Raw genomic sequence first — 25,806 nt, 5'->3', positions numbered from 1 at the left:
CTCTCTTCTCCTGGGGGCCGGGGGGCACCATAATATAGTATCACTGAGCTGGCTGTGATACACAGGGATAATTATGGGATTTCTGCCAGTAATTACGCTTTTTCACATTCTTCCATCCCTTGTGTTGTGCAGCTGATGTCCTCTGTTTTTGGAGGGGTCTTGTAAAGAAATGGGGTACTGTAAAGACAAAGTCATGTGACTCCTTTTATAAATATATCACATTAGTCACAGTCCTGTCATGAATAACCCCATCAATTAGAATATACAAATTAATTGTAAAGTTGCAAATACTTTTTAAGGGCTCGTTCAGACGAGCGTCAGTGTTGAAGGGGTTGTCCACTACTCCAATAATTTTCAATTACTGTAGTCTAAATAATAACAGTCGGTACTGCTCTCCTGGTAAATCGCTGGAACGATGGGGGGCTTGTCGTTTCTCCACGTGACCCCTGCAGCCAATCAGCGACCTTTTTTTCTCACTTCCTTCGGACGAAACTGATATCCAAGTGACTGCCTCCAGGTGTCCGCAGGAAGTGAGAGTTCAGCGGACGATGATTGGCTGCAGGGGTCACACGGCGTAACGGTGTCACTGGAGACCCAAGGTCGCTGGAACAGTACCAGACGTAAGTATGGGCTGTATTTATTTTACTTTGGGGAATATGGTAATTGAGAAGAGGTTTTCTGACTTGTGGACAACCCCTTTAAGCCCCCATACATGCCATGCACAATTACATATGTACAAAACCAAAGTACGGATGAAAATAGTTTTCTTAACCCCTTAGTGACGGAGCCAATTATGTCCTTAATGACCAGGCCAAATTTTACAATTCTGACCACTGTCACTTTATGAGGTAATTACTCTGGAACGCTTCAACGGATCCCCCTGATTCTGTTTTTTCGTGACATATTGTACTTCATGATTGTGGTAAAATTTCTTCGTTATGACTTGTGTTTATTTGTGAAAAAATTGTAAATTGCGAAAATTTTGCAATTTTCAAACTTTTATTTCTTATGTCCTTAAACCAGAGAGATATGTCACACAAAATAGATAATAAATAACATTTACCACATGTCTACTTCACATCAGCACAATTTTGGAAACATGATTTCTTTTATCAGGAAGCTATAAGGGTTAAAAGTTGACCAGCTATGTCTCATTTTTCCAACAAAATTGACAAAAACATTTTTTTAGGGACCATATCACATTTGAGGGGTCTTTATGACAGAAAATGCCCAAAAGTGACACCATTCTAAAAACTGCACCCCTCAAGGTGCTCAAAACCACATTAAGAAGTTTATTAACCCTTCAGGTGCTTCACAGGAACTAAAGCAACGTGGAAGGAAAAAATTAACATTCTACTTTTTTCACAAAAATTTTTCTTTAGCCCCAAATTTTTTATTTTCACAAGGGTAACAGGAGAAAATAAACCTCAAAAGTTGTGCAATTTCTCCTGAGCATACCGATACCCCACAGGTGGGGTAAGACTGCGTGCACACGATGCGTTTTTCATGCGCTTATGCTGCCTAATTTCTGCAGCGGAAGCGCATCAAAAACGCATGGTAATCCGCACCCCATGGTCCCCAATGGCATTCCGCAATGTCAATGCACATGCTGCGGATTTTTCCGCAGCGTTTCTGCGGTGCTCATAAATCCGCAGCATGTTCATTAATTTTGTGGAAGTGACGCGCCCCTGGGCCTGTGTCGCGCTGCGTTGCGCACGCGGGAGCTTACCCGGAGCCGGATCTCTTGAGGGTTGTAGTCTCGTGGCGGTGACCCGGTCCGTGCCCAGGGAGTCAAACTGAGCGGCAATGTAACAGCGGTAGATGCAGGACGACTGCGCCACCCGTTGAATGCAGCTATGGAGCTGCCGCTGCAGGACAGTCCGCTGAGGCCGGTGGATGGATGGTGCAGCGTAGATGGTATAACCCCCAACGGGAGGGGTATGGCCTCAGGGCAGCAGATGTGGATGATGGGGGTAGCAGGAACCACTCAGAGACGGTGCGGTGTAATTCAGGGTCTTTACTGGTAACAACGATAGACCCTCCCGGAGTACTTGCTAGTGAACGGGGCCTGGTCAGTCCTTGAGCAGATGGGATCTCCCCTGGCCAGGCGGAGTTGTAGGCCTCCCAAACTGACTGTACTCTTCTGGCTACCTTGCTAGAAGCGGATATAAGTAGCCCACGTCCCTGAGTGTACCGTGTGGTGCTCACCCGTATGGCCGGTGACTCGGGGCCTTCTAATGGCTTCCGCTCCACGATGGCGGTGCTGGTCCCACGCGTGTGACCGTGCCTTCGGGTTTCTGGGCCTGAGGACCTGAAATCCCCTGCCGGTCGGCTTCTGCTGCTGGGTAAGAGTTAGTCCCCACAGCCTCGGACGCCGGGTCCGGTAAGAAAGCTTCTCAGTCAGGGCGAGCTCTGCAGCTGCCAGCCCCTGACTCGTAGTAATATTGCTCCCACTGAGCTTCTGCTGTTTCTTCCTATGCTGCTTCTCTGTCTCTACTCTCCTTGACTGACTAACCCTGCCTCAGCCCAGGGTTTTTACAGGGGAAGTTCTTCCCCTCCCAAGACTGGGCAGGAGGTGTGGCATGCACAGGATCCCTGACCAAAGGACCTCCCACCTGCTCTCAGACATAACATTACATTACTGTGGAAAACCAGACCCCTGGGGTGCCACAGAAGCGCAGCGGAAGCGCCGCCATTGACTTGCATTGAGACGCATAGAATCCGTGTCTGTACATTTGTACAAGCGGATTTTATGCGTCTCTATGTGCGGATGGTACCCAGTTCTGGAGGAGAGGAGACTCTCATCCAGACCTGGGTACCATTGTATCTGTAAAAAAGAGAATAAAATAATAAATAAAGTTTATATTCACCTGTCCGGCGGCCCCTGCAGCGCTTCTCCTTCCAGGACCTGAGATGACGTCGCGGTCATGTGACCGCAGGCTGTCTCGCGATGTGCTGGCAACCCGGAAGAAGCCAGGACGAGCGCGACAGCACACGCGGCGGAGGATCGGGGGTAAGTATAGCTTTATTTTTTTATTTTTACGGTCACACTGTATAAATCCATGCCTTTTGCATGGATTTATATAGTGTGACCTAGTTCTCAAGCACTTTCCAAGTGATGCTATCGCCTGGAAAGTGCTTGTCAGTCCACATGTGGAAACACATGCGTTAACGCATGTGGGTACGCATGTGAATACGCATGTATTCCGCATGTATTCTGCAGGAAAAACGCATGCACAATCTGCATGCTTTTTTTCTGCCAGGGAGATGCAGAAATTTTCTGCTTCATTTCTGCATCGTGGGCACATAGCCTAAAACTACTGCTTGGGCGCACGACAGGGCTCGGAATGGAAGGAGCGCCTTTTGACTTGTTGAATGCAAAAATGGCTGGAATCGAGAGCGAATGCCATGTCACCTTTGGAGAGCCCCTGATGTGCCTAAACTGTGGAAACCCCCAACCTGTGATACCATTTTGGAAACTAGACCCCTTAACGAATGTATCTAGTTGTGTGGTCAGCACCTTGAACCCCCCCGGTGCTTCACAGAACATACAGCTTTGGGGAAAATACAGTGTTTGGGCGCACGGTAGAGCTCAGTAGGGAAGGAGCACTGTGTGACTTTTTGAACGCAAAATTGTCTGTAATCGAGAGTGGACGCCATGTCATGTTTGCAGAGCCCCTGATGAACCTACACAGTGGAAACCCCCCACAAGTGACCCCTTTTTGGAAACTAGACCCCTCAAGGATTTTATCAAGGGGTATAGTGAACATTTGAACCCAGAGGTACAACACAGAATTTGATGACATTAGGTCATTTGATGACATTGATAACATTAGGTCATCATATTGAATAAGTTGTCATTAGTCTTGAGCACAAGTGCTCGCTACTTGAGTTTGCATCAGGTACTCAGGTATGCACCAAGTATCGCAGGTGCTCGAGTGACATGCTCGAGTCCCCGCCTGCATGTTTCACAGCTGTTAGACACCCCCAAAAAAATGCGGGATCGCTCGTTAATGGCAGGCAATCCCTGATGTTTTTGTTGTTGTTGTTGTTGCTGTATAACAGCCGCAAAACATTTGGGGCAGGGACTCGAGCATGTCACTCCAGCACCCGCGATACTCAGTGCATACCTGAGCACCCGATGTAAACTTAAGTAGCGAGCACTTGCACTCAACACTAGTCCTCATATCGTCATCATTTTTTTTCTTTACTTTTGATAAAAATCCTAACCCCAACCCTTATACAACCCCAACCCTAGCACAACCCTAATCCTAAAGCTATGTTCATACTAGGCGTTTTTTCAGTGGTTTTTTTCTGCAGCAAAACCTAATCTCTTGCCAGGAAGGTTTGTTCAGGATTTTGCTGCGTTTTTTTTGCTTGTTTTTTTGCTGCGGTACCCTTGGTAGCTGAGACCCCGGAGAATTTCTAACTCTTGGGAGCGCTATAGCTTTTTTCCCCATCGCCGTTTTTAAACTACAATAAGGGAATAAGACCCCTTAACGGCCATCGCTTTAATGCTTATCAGCAGTCGTTAAGTGGATGATTTTGCATACGTTCGTTTGAAGCCGGCCTGCGGCTACTTTCACGTGAGACTATTAGGGTATGTGCCCACGATGCGCAAATGAAGTGGAAATTTGCGCTTCATTTCCGCATGTCCTTTTCCCGGAAAAATGCATGCGGAATTTGACATGCGTTTTTTTGCGCGGAATTTGTGCTTTTTGCACATGCGGAATTGCCTTGCGTTTTCTACTGCATTGTAGATGGCAATTCCGCATGCGTAAACACACAAAGAATTGACATGCTGCGGAATTTTCCGCACATCAAAAACGCTGCGGAAAATTCCGCAGCATGGGCATTACAATTGCGGAATGCCATAGGGGACCATGGGGGAAGGTTAACATGCGTATATCATGCGTTTACGCTGCGGAAATTTCCGCACAAAATACGCATGAATTACGCATCGTGGGCACATACCCTTATGGCTGCATTTTTGTCCTTATATAAGGGTTGAGTGTTCTGGCCTGAACATGAGTTTAAGGGTATTGTTCACACTGATGGCCTGATTCATGATTTTGAATTTTTTTATTTTAAGTTACCGTACTTTTCTTTCTTTTTTTGTGTTGGAGTACTTGTTAACATTTTTTGTGCCGGATTCTTCAAAATAGGGAACATTTTTCCTTATTTTTGTCTTTTTTTTGCAACTTCCTTTTAACTCACAAAGTCACATTTTCTGCTAAAGTTTTGAGAAACTTGCACAGAAATGTTAGAAGTATATTAAATCCCTCTGCGGTTGGGGGACTTGAGTAGATTTGTGAAAAAATGAGCAACTTTTTAAAAAGTAAAAAAAATGAAAAACAACACTGAAAACTAGACAAAAAAGCACAAGTTGCAACAGCGAATAATGCCCAGATTTTTACATGGATTTTGAAGCTATTTTGCTTAAAAAGCTACATAAAAAGCATCTTAATATACTGTTTGGTGTGGTTTTTGGAGCAGAGCTGCTGAAGAATTAAAAAAAAGAGTTAAAAAAAACTGTGTGTGTGAACCTAATCTTAGGGTATGTGCACACGTCGCCTTTAAACACAGGCATAGCAGGTCTGCCGTCTTATTGCAGCTTCACCACCAGTGTCTCCTACTCAACTTATGTGATGTATTGGGAAGTGGGGAAAAATTCCAAGTGCCGCTAAACGGAAAGAGCAATTCCACAATTTTTTTTTTTTTTTAGTTTTTTTTATATACTGTATTCATTATACAGTAAAAATGACCTGACAATATGATTCTCCAGGTCAGTACGATTACAGAGATATCAAATGTGCATCGTCTTTATTTTATTTAAGTGGTGAAAAACAATTTTTTTTTGCTTGTGTAACCATTTTCCGAGAGCGGTAACGTTTTAATTTTTGGGATATGGACCTGATTTTTGCACCCAGCATAGATGTTTTTATTGATATCACTTTTGGGTAGATACAATGTTTTGATCGTCTCATTATATTTTTTTTGTGTTGTTGCGGCAACCGAAAAAACACAATTCTAGCATTTAGATTTTTTTTTATCCTGTTACACCATTTACCGATCAGATCAATTTATTGTATATTTTGATAGATCGGACTTATCTGAAGGTGGAGATACAAAATGTGTTTTTTTTTTTTTTTTGTTGTTTTTTTTTTTAGTTTTTATTGGGGGAAAACTGATTTTTTTTTTTACTTTTAACTGTATATATTAGACCCCGTAGGAGACTTGAACCTGCGATCATCTGAGATGTATATAGCAGAAATCATGGTCTCCAATGAATGCCGGCCTTGGGCTGGTTTCATAGCTGTACAGCCATGACAGGCACAGGGCTAAACACCTTGGTTGGTTGGGGAGTGTCTGTATGAAAAATAAAATTGGGCCCAGGAATTGTTTTTGGCATCTGGGGTATTCTCTATTGTGTCAATGTGCACCTGAGATTGGAGCCAAGTGGGTTCAGGTCAGCGAGTTGTATCACTGTGTCTGATGAATGGTTAGGACTGATTCTCCTGAACGTTTGGATGGTGCTTTCCCCGACCTGTTACAGCCATTGCTATCATATATATTGCTTTCTATAGCTAGGATACCACGTGACCTTCACTAATCATCAGGACCTTCTTTCTTTCTTGTCTAGGGACACTTTTGGCCTGCAGCATGATGCATATAGCCTGGGGGGCTCTCCGAACGGGGATTGGGGTGAGGAATTCAGTAACCCGTACAATGGGCTCACTGACTGCTAAAATGGCAGAATACCGAAAAATGTGGAAACCAAGTGAACCCAAGGACTGGACTGTACAGTATCAAGAGAGATGTATCCCGCTCTCTACAGGTCAGCTGGTGAAGCATTTATCAGAGGTCAGTAAGTCAGTTGGAGCAGGCGTTCTGCTGTCTGCACCGATTCCTCATATCTGCTTAGTATAGTGACCGTTCCCCTGGCTATCGGGGAGTGGGGGGTGAAGTCTTACGCAAAAAAGGAAGCATTTTACAACAGAATTGTGTAGGACAGGGATGTCAGACACAAATACACAGAGGGCCAAAATTAAAAACTTTCACAAAGTTGCAGGTAAACTTTGATATTTATTTAAAAAAAATGTCTACAATTGAGGAAGTTTTTCCTTATCAAATATAGTGATGAACCTTTTCATATGGAAACAAACTTAAAGGAGTTGTCCCACAAACAAAGTACATTTTAAATTAATAAGTAATACAAATAATAAAGTATTATACCAACAAAAGTGCCCCCAAACACAGTATGATACCCCCAGAGTGAATTCCCCCCAACCCCCACAGCAAAGTATGGTGACCCCAACACAGTATGATGCCCCAACTGTGATCCCCACATAGTCCTCCATACAGTATATGGCCTCACATAGTCCTCCATACAGTATATGGCCCCACATAGTCCTCCATATTGTATAATGGCCCCCACATAGTCCTCCATATAGTATAATGGGCCCCACATAGTGCTCCATACAGTATAATGGCCCCCACATAGTCCTCCATACAGTATAATGGCCCCACATAGTCCTCCATACAGTATATGGCCCCCACATAGTCCTCCATACAGTATATGGCCCCACATAGTCCTCCATACAGTATATGACCCCACATAATCCTCCATATAGTATATGGCCCCACATAGTCCTCCATACAGTATAATGGGCCCCACATAGTCCTCCATACAGTATAATGGGCCCCACATAGTCCTCCATACAGTATAATGGCCCCCACATAGTCCTCCATACAGTATATGGCCCCACATAGTCCTCCATACAGTATATGGCCCCACATAGTCCTCCATACAGTATAATGGCCCCACATAGTCCTCCATACAGTATAATGGCCCCACATAGTCCTCCATACAGTATAATGGCCCCCACATAGTCCTCCATACAGTATAATGGGCCCCACATAGTCCTCCATATAGTATAATGGGCCCCACATAGTCCCCCATACAGTATAATATAAATATTATGACCCCAAAGGATCAGGGAGGCAAAAAATTATATAGTCAGCATGGCCTGCTGAGCTCAGCGATTAGCTGCAGCGCTGTCATTAAGATATCACTGCTGCAGCCTGTACAGAATCACTGGGGCAGCAGAAAGAGGCAGAGCGGGATCGGGAGAGGGTGACTAAAAGCTCAGCTTGTTTTGTTGCTTCTTCTCTCCAAGCCTCTGGAGTGATAATCTTTGAAAGTAGACAGCCCCTTTAAGTTTTTACCATGCAGTAAAAGCTGTTAAGGTTTATGCTAGGGCTGATTAAAAAGTGGTAAATTGTTATGTATCAGGATTTAGGTTGGGAATAAATTGAAGAATTTTATGAAGCCTGCAGGAAAGGGAGCCGAAAAAACCATTGTCAAAGGGCCAGCTCTGGATGTGAGATGTAATTTATCATCGGAGCGATCACTCATGTAACCCCACCGCCGTTCTCTTATGTAACCCCACCCCTGTTCTCTTATGTAACCCCACCGCCGTTCTCTTATGTAACCCCACCGCCATTCTCTTATGTAACCCCACCGCCGTTCTCTTATGTAACCCCACCACCGTTCTCTTATGTAACCCCACCGCCGTTCTCTTATGTAACCCCACCGCTGTTCTCTTACCTTCCAGGAGTTCCACTCATCAAATCAGATTGAGAAGCAGGACTTCCTTACTTTTGTAAAACACCTGGAAGTCTCCCTTCTTCAGCCTTACCACTCCGTCCTGCAGGAGCTTCAAGTGAGTGGTCTCCTCATACCTCCCAAAATGTAACCCACATCATCGTCCTCTGTTCTGTGGCCCGTGGGAGTTAGTAATGTGAGAAGACTATGTGTTAATTCCACACCAGGTGAACTGTTTATGAAAACTTTTTTCATGGGTAGATAACCCATTTGAAGGACTCATTATTGAACAGAGAGGACCCAAGTGGTGGGACATGCACCAATCGGAAGAGAAGCACTTGTATCCTTGATCAATGCAGTAGCAGTGCGCATGCTTTACCTATCAGACACGTATTTCGGGGTGTTGCCCTTCCTAAGTGCAAAGCTTGAAATCTGATTTGAGTTCAAGTCCTCTTCCTCTCTGCATGTTTAATTTCCCAGAGGAGCATGCATGGCCTATAAGTCTCCATACCCTGGCATGTCACTTTCCACAAGGAGAAACGTTTCCCCCTAGGCTATGTGCACAAATGGCCAGGATTTTGGGCTAAAGAAAGGACCCTGGTCCAGAATGAGAAAAACTCCCAAAGCATTTGAAACAATGGAATAGGAGCATAAATATCCTAAAGGTGATCTGAAATAAGTCAAATAACCTGTTTATCAAAAAATATAGGTCTAAGGGGTAGCATTTCTCCTTATGGAGAGTGACACACCAGCTCTGGCACGTCAAGGTAAGGAGGCTTATAGGTGGCGCTATAGAGTACAAGTCCTCTTTTTCTCTGAAGAGGCAATTTGCATATCAAAAAATATAGAAATTTTATTTGGGAAAATCTATAAAAGCAGGTTTATATAACAGCAATTCACAGAGTAAACAAATGGTGAACAACCAGGCTAGTGATGGTACAGCTGTGAAGACATCAGCACAGGGCATAATAGAATATAAATATAAGGTCAACTATTATCTATATACAGTGGGGGGAAATAAGTATTTGATCCCTTGCTGTTTTTGTAAGTTTGCCCACTGAAAAAGACATGAACAGTCTATAATTTTAAGGGTAGGTTAATTTTAACATTGAGAGATAAAATATCCCCAAAAAATCAAGAAAATCACATTGTATAAATTAGATAGATTTATTTGCATTTTGCAGTGAGAAATAAGTATTTAATCCCCTACAAACCATTATGAGTTCTGGCTCCTACAGACCAGTTATACGCTCCTAATCAACTCGTTACTTGCATTAAAGACAGCTGTCTTACATAGTCACCTGTATAAAAGACTCCTGTCCACAGACTCAATTAATCAGTCAGACTTTAACCTCTACAACATGGGCAAGACCAAAGTACTTTCTATGGATGTCAGGGACAAGATCATAGACCTGCACAAAGCTGGAATGGGCTACAAAACCATAAGTAAGACGCTGGGTGAGAAGGAGACAACTGTTGGTGCAATAGTAAGAAAAGGGAAGAGATACAAAATGACTGTCAATTGACATTGATCTGGAGCGCCATGCAAAATCTCACCTCGTGGGGTATCCTTGATCATGAGGAAGGGGAGAGATCAGCCTAAAACTACATGGGGGGAACTTGTTCATGATCTCAAGGCAGCTGGGACCACAGTCACCAAGAAAACCATTGGTAACACATTCCGCCTTAAAGGTTTAAAATTCTGCAGTGCCCGCAAGGTCCCCCTGCTCAAGAAGGCACATGTGCAGGCCCGTCTGAAGTTTGCTAATGAACACCTGGATGATTCTGTGAGTTATTGGGAGAAGGTGCTGTGGTCAGATGAGACAAAAATTGAGCTCTTTGGCATTAACTCTACTCGCCATGTTTGGAGGAAGAAGAAGGATGAGTACAACCGCAAGAAAAAACACTATACTTTGGGGGTGCTTTTCTGCAAAGGCACCATGACTACTGCACCGTACTGAAGTGAAGATGGCTGGGGTCATGTATCGTGAGATTTTGGCCAACAACTTCCTTCCCTCAGTAAGAGCTTTGAAGAGGGGTCATGGCTGGGTCTTCCAGCAAGACAATGACCAAAAACATACAGCCAAGGCAACAAAGGAGCGTCTTAAAAAGAAGCACAGTAAGGTCATGGAGTCTCCAGACCTTAATCCCATAGAAAATTTATGGAGGGAGTTGAAGCTCCGAGTTGCCAAGCGACAGCCTCAAAATCTTAACGATTTAGAGATGATCTGCAAAGAGGAGTGGACCAAAATTCCTCCTGACATGTGCGCAACCCTCATCATCCACTACAAAAAACGTCTGACTGTTGTGCTTGCCAACAAGGGTTTTGCCATCAAGTATTAAGTGTTGTTTGCCAGAGGGATCAAATACTTACTTCTCACTGTAAAATGCAAAACACTTTATCTAATTTATACAATGTGACTTTCTTGATTTTTTTTTTTTTTTTTGGATATTCTATCTTTCAATGTTAAAATGAACCTACCCTTAAAATTATAGACTGTTCATGTCTTTTTCAGTGGGCAAACTTACAAAAACAGCAAGGGATCAAATAATTATTCCACTGTGTATATATATGTATGTATGTGCATTATCATATTAAACGTGATGATCAATAGTTATGAACATGCCCAGGGAAAAGACACAGCATAAGGGTAAGGAACTAATAAAGAAAGTTAAAGCCGGTGATATTGAGAAGCACGACTAATGTGCAAGAATTGAAAAACAATAAATCCACATGAATCAGGGTTGGTAGGTATACCACACTGCGTGCCACCTGGACTCCATGGTAAATGAAAGGAGCACTGGTTAATATTATGATTTAAGAGAGAAGAAATGAAGCTGTTTCTTACCCATAAAGTGCAGGAGTGCCTGTGCGTGTCTAGCTAAAGCCCCAATGCGCATTTTGCTTTGGCTTCCTTGGGAGCTCCTAAGCTATGTGCCCACGATCAGGAAGAGCAGCACTTTGGACGCAGCGTCCAAAACGCTGCATTCTACGTTACAAGCACAGTGGATGGTATTTATAGAAATCCCATGCCCACTGTGCTTCTATTTAAGACTACATAAACTCACCCGCGGCGCAGGTTTACGAACCATAGCATGTCAATTTGCGGATTTTGACCAATTGAATGTCATTACATGCGGTGGATCCGCATGTACTGACAAACAAGTGCAGCAATTTGGACGCAGAGAAACACTGCGTCCAATGCGCTGCTATTCCTGATCGAGGGGACTTAGCCTTAGACCCCAGTCTAAGGCCTCTCATGCAGCCAAACCAGATCTCATGCTTTGCACTGAGGAGAGGCAGCAACCAGAAACACGTGTCTGCAAATTCAAATTTCAGATTCTGGTTTGGCTTTTATCCTAAGTCATGTGGCAAGGCTCGTTAAAGGGTCAATAATTATTTTAGGATTGCCACTTCCAGTAGGTGGCACTAGAGATCTAGTTCTCTTCCCCTCTGAAGAGGCAATTTGCATATACTTTCTGATCATGTTAACTAGTTTTCCTTTTCAATATGTAGATACAAATACTTAAAAGCAGACATAAAAGCTTAGTTGAAAATGTCCTGGTAGTAAAGTTTCTACATAGATGATTGTAGCACTTTTGTCTCTTAGGTCCTATATGATCCTATTAACCCTGATCGTGATGCCGTGCTGGAAACTGCTGGGCTTTCTGACTCCGAGAAACTATCCAGGGAGAAGGAAGTGCTGGAACATTTACAGCCTATTCTGGATCAGGGAAATTTTAACATCTTGTCAGAGGATGCCCTGGCGTACGCTTTAATAGTGCATCACCCCCAGGATGGAGTGCAGGTTAGGGACTTGATGTTGTCTTTTTCTGTGGATTGAACCTATATTCATGAAAACATGGCCAATTATTTTATTCTGAATCGCTTTCTCATGAACATCTCATGTGCCTCAGGGGTGTTTGTGGTTAAGGGGGTGTGCTGATTCCAGAAAAGCTCTGTCCCCCCAGCTGCAGTTTGTTTTTAAAAAAACAAACATCTGTGCTTTAGTCTACCTCCCAGGGTCCAGATCTAAGTGTCCGGCCCTGCAGATGTCACATCTACAGCGTTGCAGCTGTAGATGTGCAGACCTTCGGCTTTCAGCAGCTTGTGCTGTCTACTTCGGTCATCCTCACTAAGCTCACTGGCTGTAGTGCTATCTGGTGACTGTGACAATCACAGACACCAGAAGCAGCATTGGAGACTCGTCAGTGGACCTGTTGAGGATCACTAACGCATAGTTTTTTTATTTTTAAACAAATTGCAACCGAGAAACAGGGGTCTTCCAAAACCAGAAAATCCCTTTAAAGGGAATCTGTCACCAGGTTTTTGCTATCCCATCTGACCCCTTGATATAGGGGTAGAGACTTTGCTTCCAGCAATATATCACTTGCTGGGCTGCTTGCTGTCATTTTGATACAATTATCTTTTGCAGATCTAGCCATTATCTGAATGCTTGCTAAGCTCTGTGTAACCCCGCTCACATCACCGATTGGTAGCTTTCTACCTATGCACAGTGCACACAGCTGCCAATCAATGGTGGGGGCAGGGTCATACTGAGCTCATGAATATGTGTGTCTACCTGGAAGCAGGTTTACTAGTCCTGTGATGATAATCTCCTGGTAATAAAACAATGATTTTATCAAAATGACAGCAAGCAGCTCAGTGAGTGACACATCACTGGAATCAGGGTCTCTACATCATGCTGCTCTGAGATTAGATGGCAAAATCCTGCTGACAGTTTCCCTTTAAGACAATGTTAGTAGCTAAGCATGTAATTTAATAAAAGTTTTGGTCATATATTTAGCATTTCTTTTTTGTAATACATATTTTGATACATGCAATACTGCAATATGTTTTTGCATATTATCGGTTTTCTAAAAAGAACATCCATTAGATCTCGAGTATGGGGGTCCCCTGAATCTTGAATGGAGTGCTAGTGGCGACAGCTCCATGCACTGTCTAGGGGCCAGACAGACGTACAGCGCTCTATCATCAGCAGTCCCATAGACGGTGAATAGAGCTGTGATGATTCATGCAAACATCCATCCCATCTACACTGCGGAATCACTATTCTCTGGATCAGCGGGGACTCCAGACTTACCAACCGGAGATATACCACACCTCCATTGGATTGGTGATACGTTATGTTTATGGAAAATCCCTGTAAGGTCACAATTACAGTGGGGGAAAATAAGTATTTGATATACTGCCGATTTTGCAAGTTTTCCCACCTAAATTAATGGAGAGGTCTGTCATTTTTATCTTAGGTACACTTCACCTGTGAGAGACAGAATCTTAATAAAATTACAGAAAATCACATTAAATAATTAAACTGTATTTTATTGCATAAAATAAATATTAGTTCATCTACCAACCAGCAAGAATTCTCGTTCTCGCAGACCTGTTAGTTTTTCTTTAAGAAGCGCTCCTACTCTGCACTCATTACCTGTATTAATTGCATCTGTTTGAACTCGTTACCTGTATAAAAGACACCTGTCCACACACTCAGTCAATCTCACTTCAACCTCTCCACCATGGCCAAGACCAAAGAACAAGGACACCATGGACAAAATTGTAGACCCGCACAAGGCTGGGATGAGCTACAGGACAATAGACAAGCAGGTTGGTGAGAAGGCAGCAACTGTTGGCACAATTAATAGAAAATTGAATAAACACAAGATGACTGTCAAGCTTCCTGGGGCTCCATGCAGGATCTCACCTCGTGGGGTGAGGATGATTTTGAGAAAGGTGAGGAAGCAGCCCAAAACTACGCAGGAGGACCTGTTCAATGACCTGAAGAGAGTTGGGACCACAGTCTCAAACATTACCATTAGTAACACACTACGCTGTCATGGATTAAAATCCTGCCGGGCACGCAAGGTCCCTTTGCTCACGCCAGCACATGTCCAGACCCGTTTGAAGTTTGCCAATGACCATCTGGATGATCTAGAAGAGGCATGGGAGAAGGTCATGTGGTCAGATGAGACCAAAATAGAACTTTTTGGTGTCAACTCCTTTCGCCATGTTTGGAGGAAGAAAAAGGATGAGTACAACCCCAAGAACACCGTCCCAACCGTGAAGCATGGTGGGGAAAACATCCTACTTTGGGGGTGCTTTTCTGCAAAGGAGACAGGACGAATGCACCGTATTGAAGGGAGGATGGATGGGGTCATGTATCGCGACATTTTGACCAACAACCTTCTTCCCTCAGTAAGAGCATTGAAGATGGGTCATGGTTGGGTCTTCCAGCATGACAATGACCCAAAACATACAGCCAGGACAACTAAGGAGTGGCTCCGTAAGAAGCATTTCAAGGTCCTGGAGTGGCCTAGCCTGTCTCCAGACCTGAACCCAATAGAAAATCTTTGGAGGGAGCTGAAACTCAATGTTGGACAAGGACAGCCCAGAAAGATGAAAGATCTGGAGAAGATCTGTATGGAGGAGTGGGCCAAAATCCCTGCTGCAGTGTGTGCAAACTTGGTCAAGAACTACAGGAAACGTCTGACCTCTGTAATTGCAAACAAAGGTTTCTGTACCAAATATTAAGTTCTGTTTTTCTATTGTATCAAACACTTATTTCCTGCAATAAAATGCAAATTAATTATGTAAAAATCATACAATGTGATTTTCTGGTTGTTATTTTTAGATTCTGTCTCTCACAGGTGAAGTGTACCTGTGATAAAAATTACAGACCTCTCCATTCTTTGTAGGTGGGAAAACTTGCAAAATTAGCAGAGTATCAAATACTTATTTTCCCCACTGTAGGCATAATCTTTCTTACTACAAGGCTCTGACCTCATCTACATTCAGAGCCTCAATCAGGTTCACCGGGGTCCATCTGTCGAAGCTCGGATTTGGACAGCAGAGCCGTCTCACCGTCATGGTTGATGCTACGTCATGACTTGGTTCCTGGTTACAAATATTATCATTTACCATCATTTATTTTTCAGGTGCATGTTAATCTCGACAGATATGAATACATCCGTTACTGGGCTCTTGGCCAGAGATTAGGACCACTTGCTTTGCTAATGAGCCCCAAGCCTCAAGATTCTTGGTTCTCCAGATCTCCTCGCACCCCACCAGAAAGGCAAGACATGTTTCTGGGTGCTCGTCATGTACAATGTAAATATAGAAGTATATACAGTAGAGTACATGTAATGTCGGATGTCTGTTTTTTTGGAGCACACCATGATAATAATTGGCTACTTAATTAACCCTTCAATTAGACTGTTTAGTTGATTTTAATGCTTTATTTCCACAGACATTGATTATATGCAGTATAACATGTGATTTTCTTGTTTGGCAGGCGATACTTTAAGAGAGTCATAATGGCAGCCCGCCCTAAAAATTCTCATATGGTCTTAAAGTGTTTCAAGGACATACCTCTTGAGGGCCTAGAACAACTTCTTCCCGTAGTAAAGGTTCGGACGTCAAGTTTTGACCGCACATTAATTAACACCATGCTGCTAGTGAGCGGAGGAATAGTATTTGTGAATGTCGGGATGGTGGTCCTCACAGACCTGAAGATTGGAACTTCTGTCCTGCTTTTCTTATTTGCTGGGTTTATGACATTTCGAACTTGGAAGGTAAGAAGAGAAAAATGATCATATTTGTTCCAATCCACAAAAGCTGCTATAAAGTGGTCGTCCGTATCTGTACTGGATGTTTGCTACATTTGGTGGTGTTAAGCAATTGCAGAAAAGTTCAGAAAACTTTTTGTACTCCCCCTTTTTAGTTCCGATGTTATTTCAAGCTTGGGTCGTACATTGCGTCTTAAGCTTTTAGAAGCAGGGCTGTGGAGTTGGTAAGCCAAACCTCCGACTCCAACTCCTCAATTTCCATGACTCCGACTCCCTCATACATGGCTCATGTTTAAGTGATGAATTTACTGCAGCACAGATTCATCTCAGCTAAAAGTCTAGACCCTTAGATCAGGAATAGGACAGACATTTATAGGACATTCATAACTTTCCCAGATTCTTATGAAAAAAATATTCCCCACAAACTGCATTGAACTACTGTACCCAATTTATTATATATTTTAGGAGTAGGAGTTGGTCCATTTTATATAGACTCCGATTCCGACTCAACCAAAATAGACACCGACTTCGACTCCACAGTCCTGTTTAGGAGGTGTTATTCTTAAGGTTATACATCCGCCAAGATGCTTTACTTTTGTAGGTTTTTTTTTTCACTAACCAAGGTTCTTTGGCACAATGTGTATTTGGTTTTAATTAGTACTTTCTGTAATGCGTTAGTCTTTAGTCACCTTAAGAATTTTTTATGCCTGTCATAATGGGATTTATGGATGTGCATTGAAGAGAAACTTCAGTGTCTAAAAATTATCACCTATCCACTGAATAAGTGATAATTTTTGGATCGCGGTGGATCTCAGCGCTAGGACCCCATCTTTGGTTCTTCACTGGTGACATCTAATGTTTACAGCCAACATGAACGAGAACCTATGTGTCTGAACTCTGCCAGGCAGTGAGTGCTCGGCTGTAATCGTATACATGTGTTATAAATTGTAGCCACCGTTTAGATGCAGTTGTAGCTGCTGAAGGTTTATGTCTATTTGTGGCCCTCAGGCCAAGTTCACTTATCGCAGATTTCTTGTGGAGATTCCGCGTCGTGGAGGCCATACTGATATTTTCACCTATACAGGACATTGTTTTTTATACATAAACATTTTCTTTTCAGAAATAACTAATATTTTCTTTGATGCAATCGCTCACACCATGGTAGTTTTGAAGGCTCAGTGACAATGGACCCCACAGGATGCTTGGAGTTGTAGTGATTATTTTTTTGTCTTTCACAGACGTTTGCTCAGAGAAGGAAAGCGCATTCACTAGAACTGGCTCACATGCTGTATTACCGAAGCACCTCCAATAACTCTGAGCTCCTCGGGGCCCTTATTCTACGAGCTCAAGAAGAACATGCAAAAGAAGTCATCTTGGCACACAGCTTTATGAAACAACTTGACATACCATGCGATGGAGATAAGATAGGTGAGGCCTCACTAAATGTAACATGGAGCATAAGGCTATGTTCACACGTTGCATTTTTGCTGCGTTTTTTTAATGCAAATTTTAAGCTGCGTTTTACAGTACCAGCAAAGACTATGAGATTTCAGAAGTCTCATGCACACACTTTTTTTTTTCCTGCATACTGTACCTCTGCTTTTGTTATGGATTGTCCATTTTGAGGACAATTTCTTTTTGTCTTAACTGCATGTATTCAGTGATAAAAAATCATTTTTGCAATTGGGTGCCTTAACATTTTTGCACCATTTGGCTCTTAGACTTCTTATTTCACGGTACATTCAACTTTGATGTAGTCTGTGGTAATAAATCAGCTAAGAGGAGCTCCAAAAAAGACAGATAAAAGAGATACAAACTCTCCTGTTAGACCATCAGAACAAGCTCACTGACAGATTTTCGGTTGACCCACTCCAGCTAGTAATAGTACAACACAGAGGCTATAGAAGGCAGACGGTGGAACATTTAAAAAAAAGAATGCAAAAGTGATTTTTAGTTCCAAACACATGCATTTAATAATTAAAAAAGGTGGACAACCCCTTTAAGTGAGAATAATATCATTACAGTCTGGTTCTTTTCATCTCTGTTGTTTAGTTGATTTCTACACTTCCATAATTCATGTTTCAAACATAGCTTAACAGACTCTATTGAAGGATGTCTCATCCATCAGGATTCACTAATATCTATTAGAATATGGATCTGTTATAAACATACAGGGGCTTGTGAAAGTATTCACCCCCTGGACATTTTTTGTGTTTTGCCACCTCACCACCAGCAATTTCAGTTTTTTAAGGGTTTGCATCAGTTCATCCAAAGAACATGCCTACAACTGTGAACATTTTGTTTTCTTTTTATTGTGAAGCAAACAACAAATAGAACAAATTTACTGAAAACTTCAGTGTGCATAACTATTCACCCCCCTAAAGTCAGTACTTTGTAGAGCCTCCTTTTGCGGCAATTACAGCTATAAGTCGCTTTGGATAAGTCTCTATGAGCTTTCCACATCTTGCCACTGGGATTTATGCCCATTCCTCAAGGCAAAAATGTTCCAGGTCCTTCAAGTTAGATGGTTTCCTCTGGTGAACAGTGATCTTCAAGTCTGACCACAGATTCTCAGCTGGATTAAGGTCTGGGCTTTGACTAGGCCACTCCAAAACATTTACACATTTCCCCTTAATCCACTCGAGTGTTGCTTTTGCAGTATGCTTTGGGTCGTTGTCTTGTTGGAAGGTGAACCTCCGTCCAGTCTCAGATCACTGACAGACTGAAACAGGTTTTGATCAAGAATATCCCTGTATTTCCCGCCATCCATCTTCCCCTCAACTCGGACCATTTTCCCTGTCCCTGCTGCTGAAAACATCCCCACAGCCTGATGCTGCTACCATCATGTTTCACTGTAGGGATAGTGTTCTTGGGGCGATGAGTCGTGTTGGTTTGGTGTGATATATAATGTTTACTGGTGTCCAAAAAGTTCAATTTTGGTCTCATCTGATCATAGCCCCTTTCTCCATACATTTGGGGAGTCTCCCACATGTCTTTTAGCAAACTGAAAACGAGCTTTACAATTTTTGTGCCTCAGGCTATGTGCCCACGATGCAGAAATTGAAGCAGAAAATTTCTGCAGCGTTTCTGCATGGTCTTGGCAGTCAAAAACGCTTGCGGATTTTACACGCGTTTTTACGTGCGGATTTCACTTGCGTTTTTCAAGTCCATTGGGACCTCAAATCCGCATGCAGAAACGCACAAATAATGGACATGCTGCGGATTTTTCCGCAAGAAAAAATCCGCAGCATGGGCACAGCACATGCAGATTTTCATTGGGGATCATGGGGCACGGATTACCAAGCGTTTTGCTAGCGTTTCTGCTGCGGAAATTCCGCATCAAAAACGCTTGAAAAACGCATGGTGGGCATACAGCCTCAGGCTGTTTTTTTCTGCTTCATTTCTGCATCGTGGGCACATAGCCAAAGTAAAGTTTTTTTTCTGCCCACTCTTCCATAAAGGCCACCACTATGGATTGTGCGGCTTACTGTCATCATATGGACAGATACTCCAGTCTCTGCTTGGGAACTCAGCAGCTCCTTCAGGGTTACCTTTGGTCTCTGTGCTTCCTCTCTGATTAATGCCCTTATTGTGAGGGCTGAGAGTTTTGGTGGGCGCCCTCTCTTGCAGGTTTGTTGTGGTACCATGTTCTTTCCATTTGTTGATAATGGATGTGATGGTGCTCCGGGGATCATCAGAGATTGGGACATTTTTTTATGACCCAACCCTGACTTGTACTTCTCAACAACTTTGTCCCTGACTTGTTTGGAGATCTCCTTGGTCTTCATGGTGTTGTTTGGAGATCTCCTTGGTCTTCATGGTGTTTGGTTAGTGGTGCCTCTTGTTAATGGTGTTTCAGCCTCTGTGGCCTTTCAGAAAAGGTAAAGTGTATATACTGACAGACCATGTGACACTTAGGTTGCACACAGGTGGACGTCCTGTCACTAAGACTTGTGAAGGGAATTGTTTTCACCAGAAATATTTAGGGGCTTCATAGGAAAAGAGGTGAATACATATGCACATGACAATTTTTATTTATTTGATCCCATAAATTCAATTTATACCTATATTTTTCTCACTTCACTTCACCAACTGAGACTATTTATTGCTGATGCATCAGCACGGCCATTCTCTAAGGACTGTGTACTGTCTGCAGGAGCACCAATTTTCTAAGTAAAAATATTTCTTCAGGAGCTACAATTCTGTGTGGTCTGTATTGAAGCGCTGTAAAGACTACAGATGGCACATATTAGATTGAACACCTGTTATTTGCGTATGGGGGAAATGTGGATCTATGAACAAGGAGCCATCCATACCACAGCGCTGGTGTGTCAGACTAAACCACTTCCACTCATGATGCTGTAGCGCTACCAGAGAGCTCTCACACCGGCATTCTCACGGCTTCACTTGCCCGTCACATGACAGATTTAGGAAGAAGACTCAGGAGGAGCGCCCGGGGGCAGCGAAAAGGCAGAAACCATGGTCGCAGAGAACGGTTTCTGCTATTCCTACTTCATTTTAATATACAGTCAATGCCTAAAATAAAAAAATAACTGTCAGATGGGAGTACCCTTTTAAGTGTCTGCTCTTTCTTCCGCTCTATCTACCATCCATCTTTCTGTTTTTCTGAAGAAACTAGAACAAATGTGAAATGTTTACAGTGATTAACAGCAAAAGGAAACCTGTGAGGAAGCGGATTTCATTGCTCTCCAAAGCAGTTCAGGACCACAAAGCTCAGATTTACTGAATAAAGTGGTCACGTCTTGCTGTCACATTGGGAAACCAGCCATGTATGCTTCCTATTGTGTTAATAATGGATAGTTCATATTCGCTGCACAAATACGATTTTTTTTATATCTACACTAATGCTTATTGTATCCGTAACGTGAAGTCATAAAAACCCAAGTCTTTATTTTCTTTTTTTTTCTGACAAGACCCTGAAATAACACTAAAGATCAAAAAGGAAGTAGAATCCTGGCTGCAATCAAAAGCTGGATTACAGATTACATTCTCCGCGGAACGAGCACTTGAGAATCTGAAGAATTTGAATAGAAAAGAAGAAAGTACGAGCTCTTCTAAAGAACATGTTGTACTAATGCACAACTGAAGGCACGGGTATTAGGAGGATGTGCATTTAGTCCTGTGATCCAAAACAAGTTACACTCCGCTCGTGTGATGTATTTGTGACGGTATTGAATGTGAGTTGCTCTGGTGGAAATTACTACTGTATATTGGTTATGGAAGGGGTGATCTCACTAAAGACATTTATTTATGACATATCCATAAATGTCTGTTAGATGCAGGTCCAACCTTTGGAACACATACCTAATTCCAGAATGAAGGTCCCTCGTTCTGGATGGTGTCGGACCACCATTAATTGGAGAGGTGCCCATGCATGTGCTGAATTCATTTCTATGGGAGTTCTAAATACAGAGCGTATTTTCTCAGCTATATTAGGGGTTCCTTTAGCAATGAATAGAGAGAGCCAACACCTTTTCAATCAATGGTGGTCAATAGTCACCCAGACTGTGGGATAGGGGACCTTTGTTCTGAAAATCTGTGTGGTTCCAGAAGTTAGACCTCCTAGTTAATCTATTCTATGAATATACAGTGGTGTGAAAAAGTGTTTGCCCCCTTCCTGATTTCTTATTCTTTTGCATGTTTGTCACACTTAAATGTTTCAGATCACAAAACAAATATAAATATTAGACAAAGATAACACAAGTAAGCACAAAATGCAGTTTTTAACTGAAGGTCTTTATTATTAAGGGAAAAAGAAATCCAAACCTACAAGGCCCTGTGTGAAAAAGTAATTCCCCACCCCCTAAAACATAAATTAACCGTAGTTTATCACATCTTTGGAAAGCTGAGTTCAATTTCCCTAGCCACACACAGGCCTGATTACTGCCACACCTATTCCCAATCAAGAAATCACTTAAGTAGGACTTGCCTGACAAAGTGAAATAGACCAAAAGATCCTCAAAAGCTAGACATCATGCTGCAATCCAAAGAAATTCAGGAACAAATGAGAAACGAAGTAATTGCGATCTATCAGTCTGGAAAAGGCTATAAAGCCATTTCTAAAGCTTTGGGACTCCGGCGAACCACAGTGAGAGCCATTATCCACAAATGGCGAAAACATGGAACAGTGGTGAACCTTCCCAGGAGTGGCCGGCCGACCAAAATTACCCCAATAGCGCAGCGACGACTCATCCAAGAGGTCACAAAAGACCCCACAACAACATCCAAGGAACTGCAGGCCTCGCTTGCTTCAGTTAAGCTCAGTGTTCATGACTCCACCTTAAGAAAGAGACTGGGCAAAAATGGCATGCATGGCAGAGTTCCAAGATGAAAACCACTGCTTAGCAAAAAGAACATAAAGGCTCGTGTCAGTTTTGCCAGAAAACATCTTGATGACCGCCAAGACTTTTGGGAGAATGGTCTGTCGACTGACCAGATAAAAGTTGAACTGTTTGGAAGGTGTATGTCCCATCACATCTGGCGTAGAAGTAACACAGAATTTCCGAAAATGAACATCATACCAGCAGTAAAATATGGTGGTGGTAGTGTGATGGTCGGGGGCTGTTTTGCTGCTTCAGTACCTGGAAGACTTGCTGTGGTAAATGGAACCATGAATTCTGCTGTCTAACAAAAAATCCTGAAGAAGAATGTGCAGCCATCTGTTCATGACCTCAAGCTGAAGCGCCCTTGGGTTATGCAGCAGGACAATGATCTAAAACACACCAGCAAGTCCACCTCTGAATGGCTTAAGAAAAACAAAATTAAGACTTTGGAGTGGCCTAGTCAAAGTCCTGACCTTAGTCCTATTGAGATGCTGTGGTATGACCTTAAAAAGGCGGCTCATGCTTGGAAACCCTCCAATGTGGCTGAATTACTACAATTTTGCAAAGATGAGTGGCCAAAATTCCTCTCGAGCGTTGTAAAAGACTCATTGCCAGTTATCGCAAACTCTTGATTGCTGTTGTTGCTGCTAAGGGTGGCTCAACCAGTTATTAGGTTTAGGGGGCAATCACTTTTTCACACACGGTCATGTAGGGTTGGATTTCTTTTTCCCTTAATAATAAAGACCTTCATTTAAAAACTGCATTTTGTGTTTACTTGTGTTATCTTTGTCTAATATTTTACATTTGTTTTGTTATCTGAAACATTTAAGTGTGACAGACATGGAAAAGAATAAGAAATCAGGAAGGGGGCAAACACTTTTTCACATCAAGGTGTGTCATAAATGTCTCTGGTGAGACAACCCTTTTAAATGTCTATGTATGTATCCAGCATGTTTTATATGTATTTGGGAAGCTTTGTTTAGGTCTCCCAACTAAGCTGCTTCATTTATTTATCCATTTGTGTTGGAAAAAGAATATTTTATCATTTTATTAGTAATATTTATTCTGACAAGTTGTTGAAAAACCACCCACGCTCCAAAGATGTAGATTGTGAGCCCCAGTCGGGAGAGTGAGTGACAGCAGTGTCTGTGAAGCCTTGGGGAATATATTGGTGCTATACAAGCAACAGGCTGAAATAACAGAAAGGTTCTGAATAATTTTGTAAAATATTTTTGTAGCGGGTGTAGCCTTTCAAATGTAACTTTATGTCTACACAGGATATTCAGTAATCTCCAGCCAATATAAGACCTATTAAGTAATCAGCCAAAACCATGTTGGACATAAAAACGATGTCATGATAAAAGTTGAACATTCACTTTGGGTTTGTTGGCGTTCATTACTTCCAATTTGCACTTTTATGTTGTAGAAATCAAAGGCATTCTCATGCAGATTACGAACAAGCACATAAAAAGGAACCGAATGATTTAACAACAGAGCAGAAAACATCAATAGATGGGAAGATTTCCATTAGGTTTTGAAGAATGGGGGAATCTGCTGTGACATTTATTAGGAAGAATTTGAAATATTAAACTTTGAAATAACTTTTATCAAGGAGATATTTGTCAGGCATCTCTATTATGTGAGCACAAACTCTTCTACCTTTACCAATATGTATCATTTGGTAGGGTTAAGGTATTACAATCATAAAAACTATCTAAAAGTACTTGGTCAGCTTGTCTATATGCTTAGAGAGTTATATCCACAGGAAATGCTATACTTGTCTGACCATCTGCACCATCATCCCACGTCTGTCTGTATTCTCTTATGGCCGTGATCAAGGTCATATGACAGAAACGCTGGCCCATTCTCCACAGACTTACCTGCTGATGTTGAAATAAATGCCCAAGTTTTATTCTGAATTTGGAGTGTTTTGGTTTTCTCTTAATACCAAGTTGTGGGACCTGTCATTGCAAAAAAAAAAAAAAAGTACATCCGGTCTTTTATTATTTTCACTGCTTTGCTTCTGTAATGTGCATTTTCTCCCACTAACTGTGCTGTGTAGGTGGGATCTCACTGGTGAGGGGCTGGAGAGGTGAGCTGCATGCTCTGACCAATGAGCTGTCTCCTCCTGTACTGCTCCGCCTCCTCTCTCACAGCATGAGTCACACATACATTGTGATGCAGAGACACTGTGACATCAATTTCCAAACACGTGTTTTGGGGTATTGCCCCTCCTCAGTGCAAAGCATGAGATCTGATTTGGCTGTATGAGAGACCGCTGACTGGCGTCTAAGGGGTTATGTGTCTCCTTGTGGAGAGTGACATGCCAGGGTAAGGAGACTTTTAAGCCATATTTTCACACAAAAAAGCCATGCACAACATTCGTGCATGTAGGAAGATATAGTATATAGCATACATAGAATCAGAACATTTTCATTTTTAGTTGCTTTTTAAAAAAGGCAATTTCTTCCTACAGCCCTTTGTTCTTATACTCCGATCATTGCACCTGGTTGACTTCCGATTTGAATGGATTTATTTACAAGTTCCAATATCCATTGTACCATAGAGAAGAAATATCTGCATACTTCCTGCTTTATTATTAACATCTATTTTTTTGTATACCACCATGATTGCTGTTCACTGTACAATTAAAATCACTGGGAGAAAGGTGAAGTTATATTGGATATCTATAGAATATAGTATTTCCAAAATGTTCACATAATGCAGATAAAGATGTACAGTATAGTGCTGATATAATAAAAGCATAAAATTAGTCTTAATGTCTTATCTATATATACCTTGTCAGAAGTAGTCACACCAGATATAATTTCTACTGGCTGCATCTCCACTTTTTTATTAGGCCTTTTCACTGTGGCTTGTATGTGCAGTAGGGAACTGCCCTCCTTCATATGTAGGAAGATGTGCTTCTTTAATAATACTGGAAATACCAGGGCTGCTGAGGTAAAAAGATTCTGCTCACACTGCTGTCCATCCTGCCTATCTGTTCTAATACTGTAGCTACCAGGGTGCTGAGGTAAGAAGAGGCTGCTCACACTGCTGTCCACTAGTGATGATCGAGCATGCTCGTTGCTCGAGATTTACGAGCATGCTCGGGCGAGCACCTATTATCTTCAGCGTGCTCGGGCTTTAAGTTTTCATCGCTCCGTGAACATGATTTGCGACTGTTTGACAGCTTTAATACATGTGAGGAATGCCTGTTTTTCCAGCATTCCTCACATGTATTAAAGCTGTCAAACAGTCGCAAATCAT

At 42.3% G+C, this 25,806-nt stretch overlaps 1 protein-coding gene across 2 annotated transcripts in view; it reads left to right on the top strand.

Annotated features, from left to right (window-relative positions):
* Positions 1-25,806, top strand: part of TMEM143 (transmembrane protein 143) — a 32,576-nt gene that overhangs the window by 2,770 nt on the left and 4,000 nt on the right. Inside the window, exons 2-8 of one of the 2 annotated variants that reach the window (XR_012252450.1) lie at positions 6,644-6,864; positions 8,619-8,726; positions 12,220-12,417; positions 15,563-15,699; positions 15,919-16,198; positions 17,431-17,620; positions 21,127-21,390. Coding sequence is in view for 1 of the 2 variants with exons in the window: in XM_073656304.1 (XP_073512405.1) it covers positions 6,664-6,864; positions 8,619-8,726; positions 12,220-12,417; positions 15,563-15,699; positions 15,919-16,198; positions 17,431-17,620; positions 21,127-21,299 (1,287 nt within the window). In the remaining variant the exon portion in view is untranslated. Of the gene's footprint in view, positions 1-6,643; positions 6,865-8,618; positions 8,727-12,219; positions 12,418-15,562; positions 15,700-15,918; positions 16,199-17,430; positions 17,621-21,126; positions 25,310-25,806 lie in introns of those variants that run through there. The other variant, XM_073656304.1, reaches the window with a different exon arrangement.

Source organism: Phyllobates terribilis, unplaced genomic scaffold (assembly GCF_046119375.1).
Source record: "Phyllobates terribilis strain yellow unplaced genomic scaffold, ASM4611937v1 Scaffold_12__6_contigs__length_324123572, whole genome shotgun sequence".
Taxonomy (NCBI): Eukaryota; Metazoa; Chordata; class Amphibia; order Anura; family Dendrobatidae; genus Phyllobates; species Phyllobates terribilis.
This window is presented reverse-complemented; position numbering and strand designations above follow the sequence as displayed.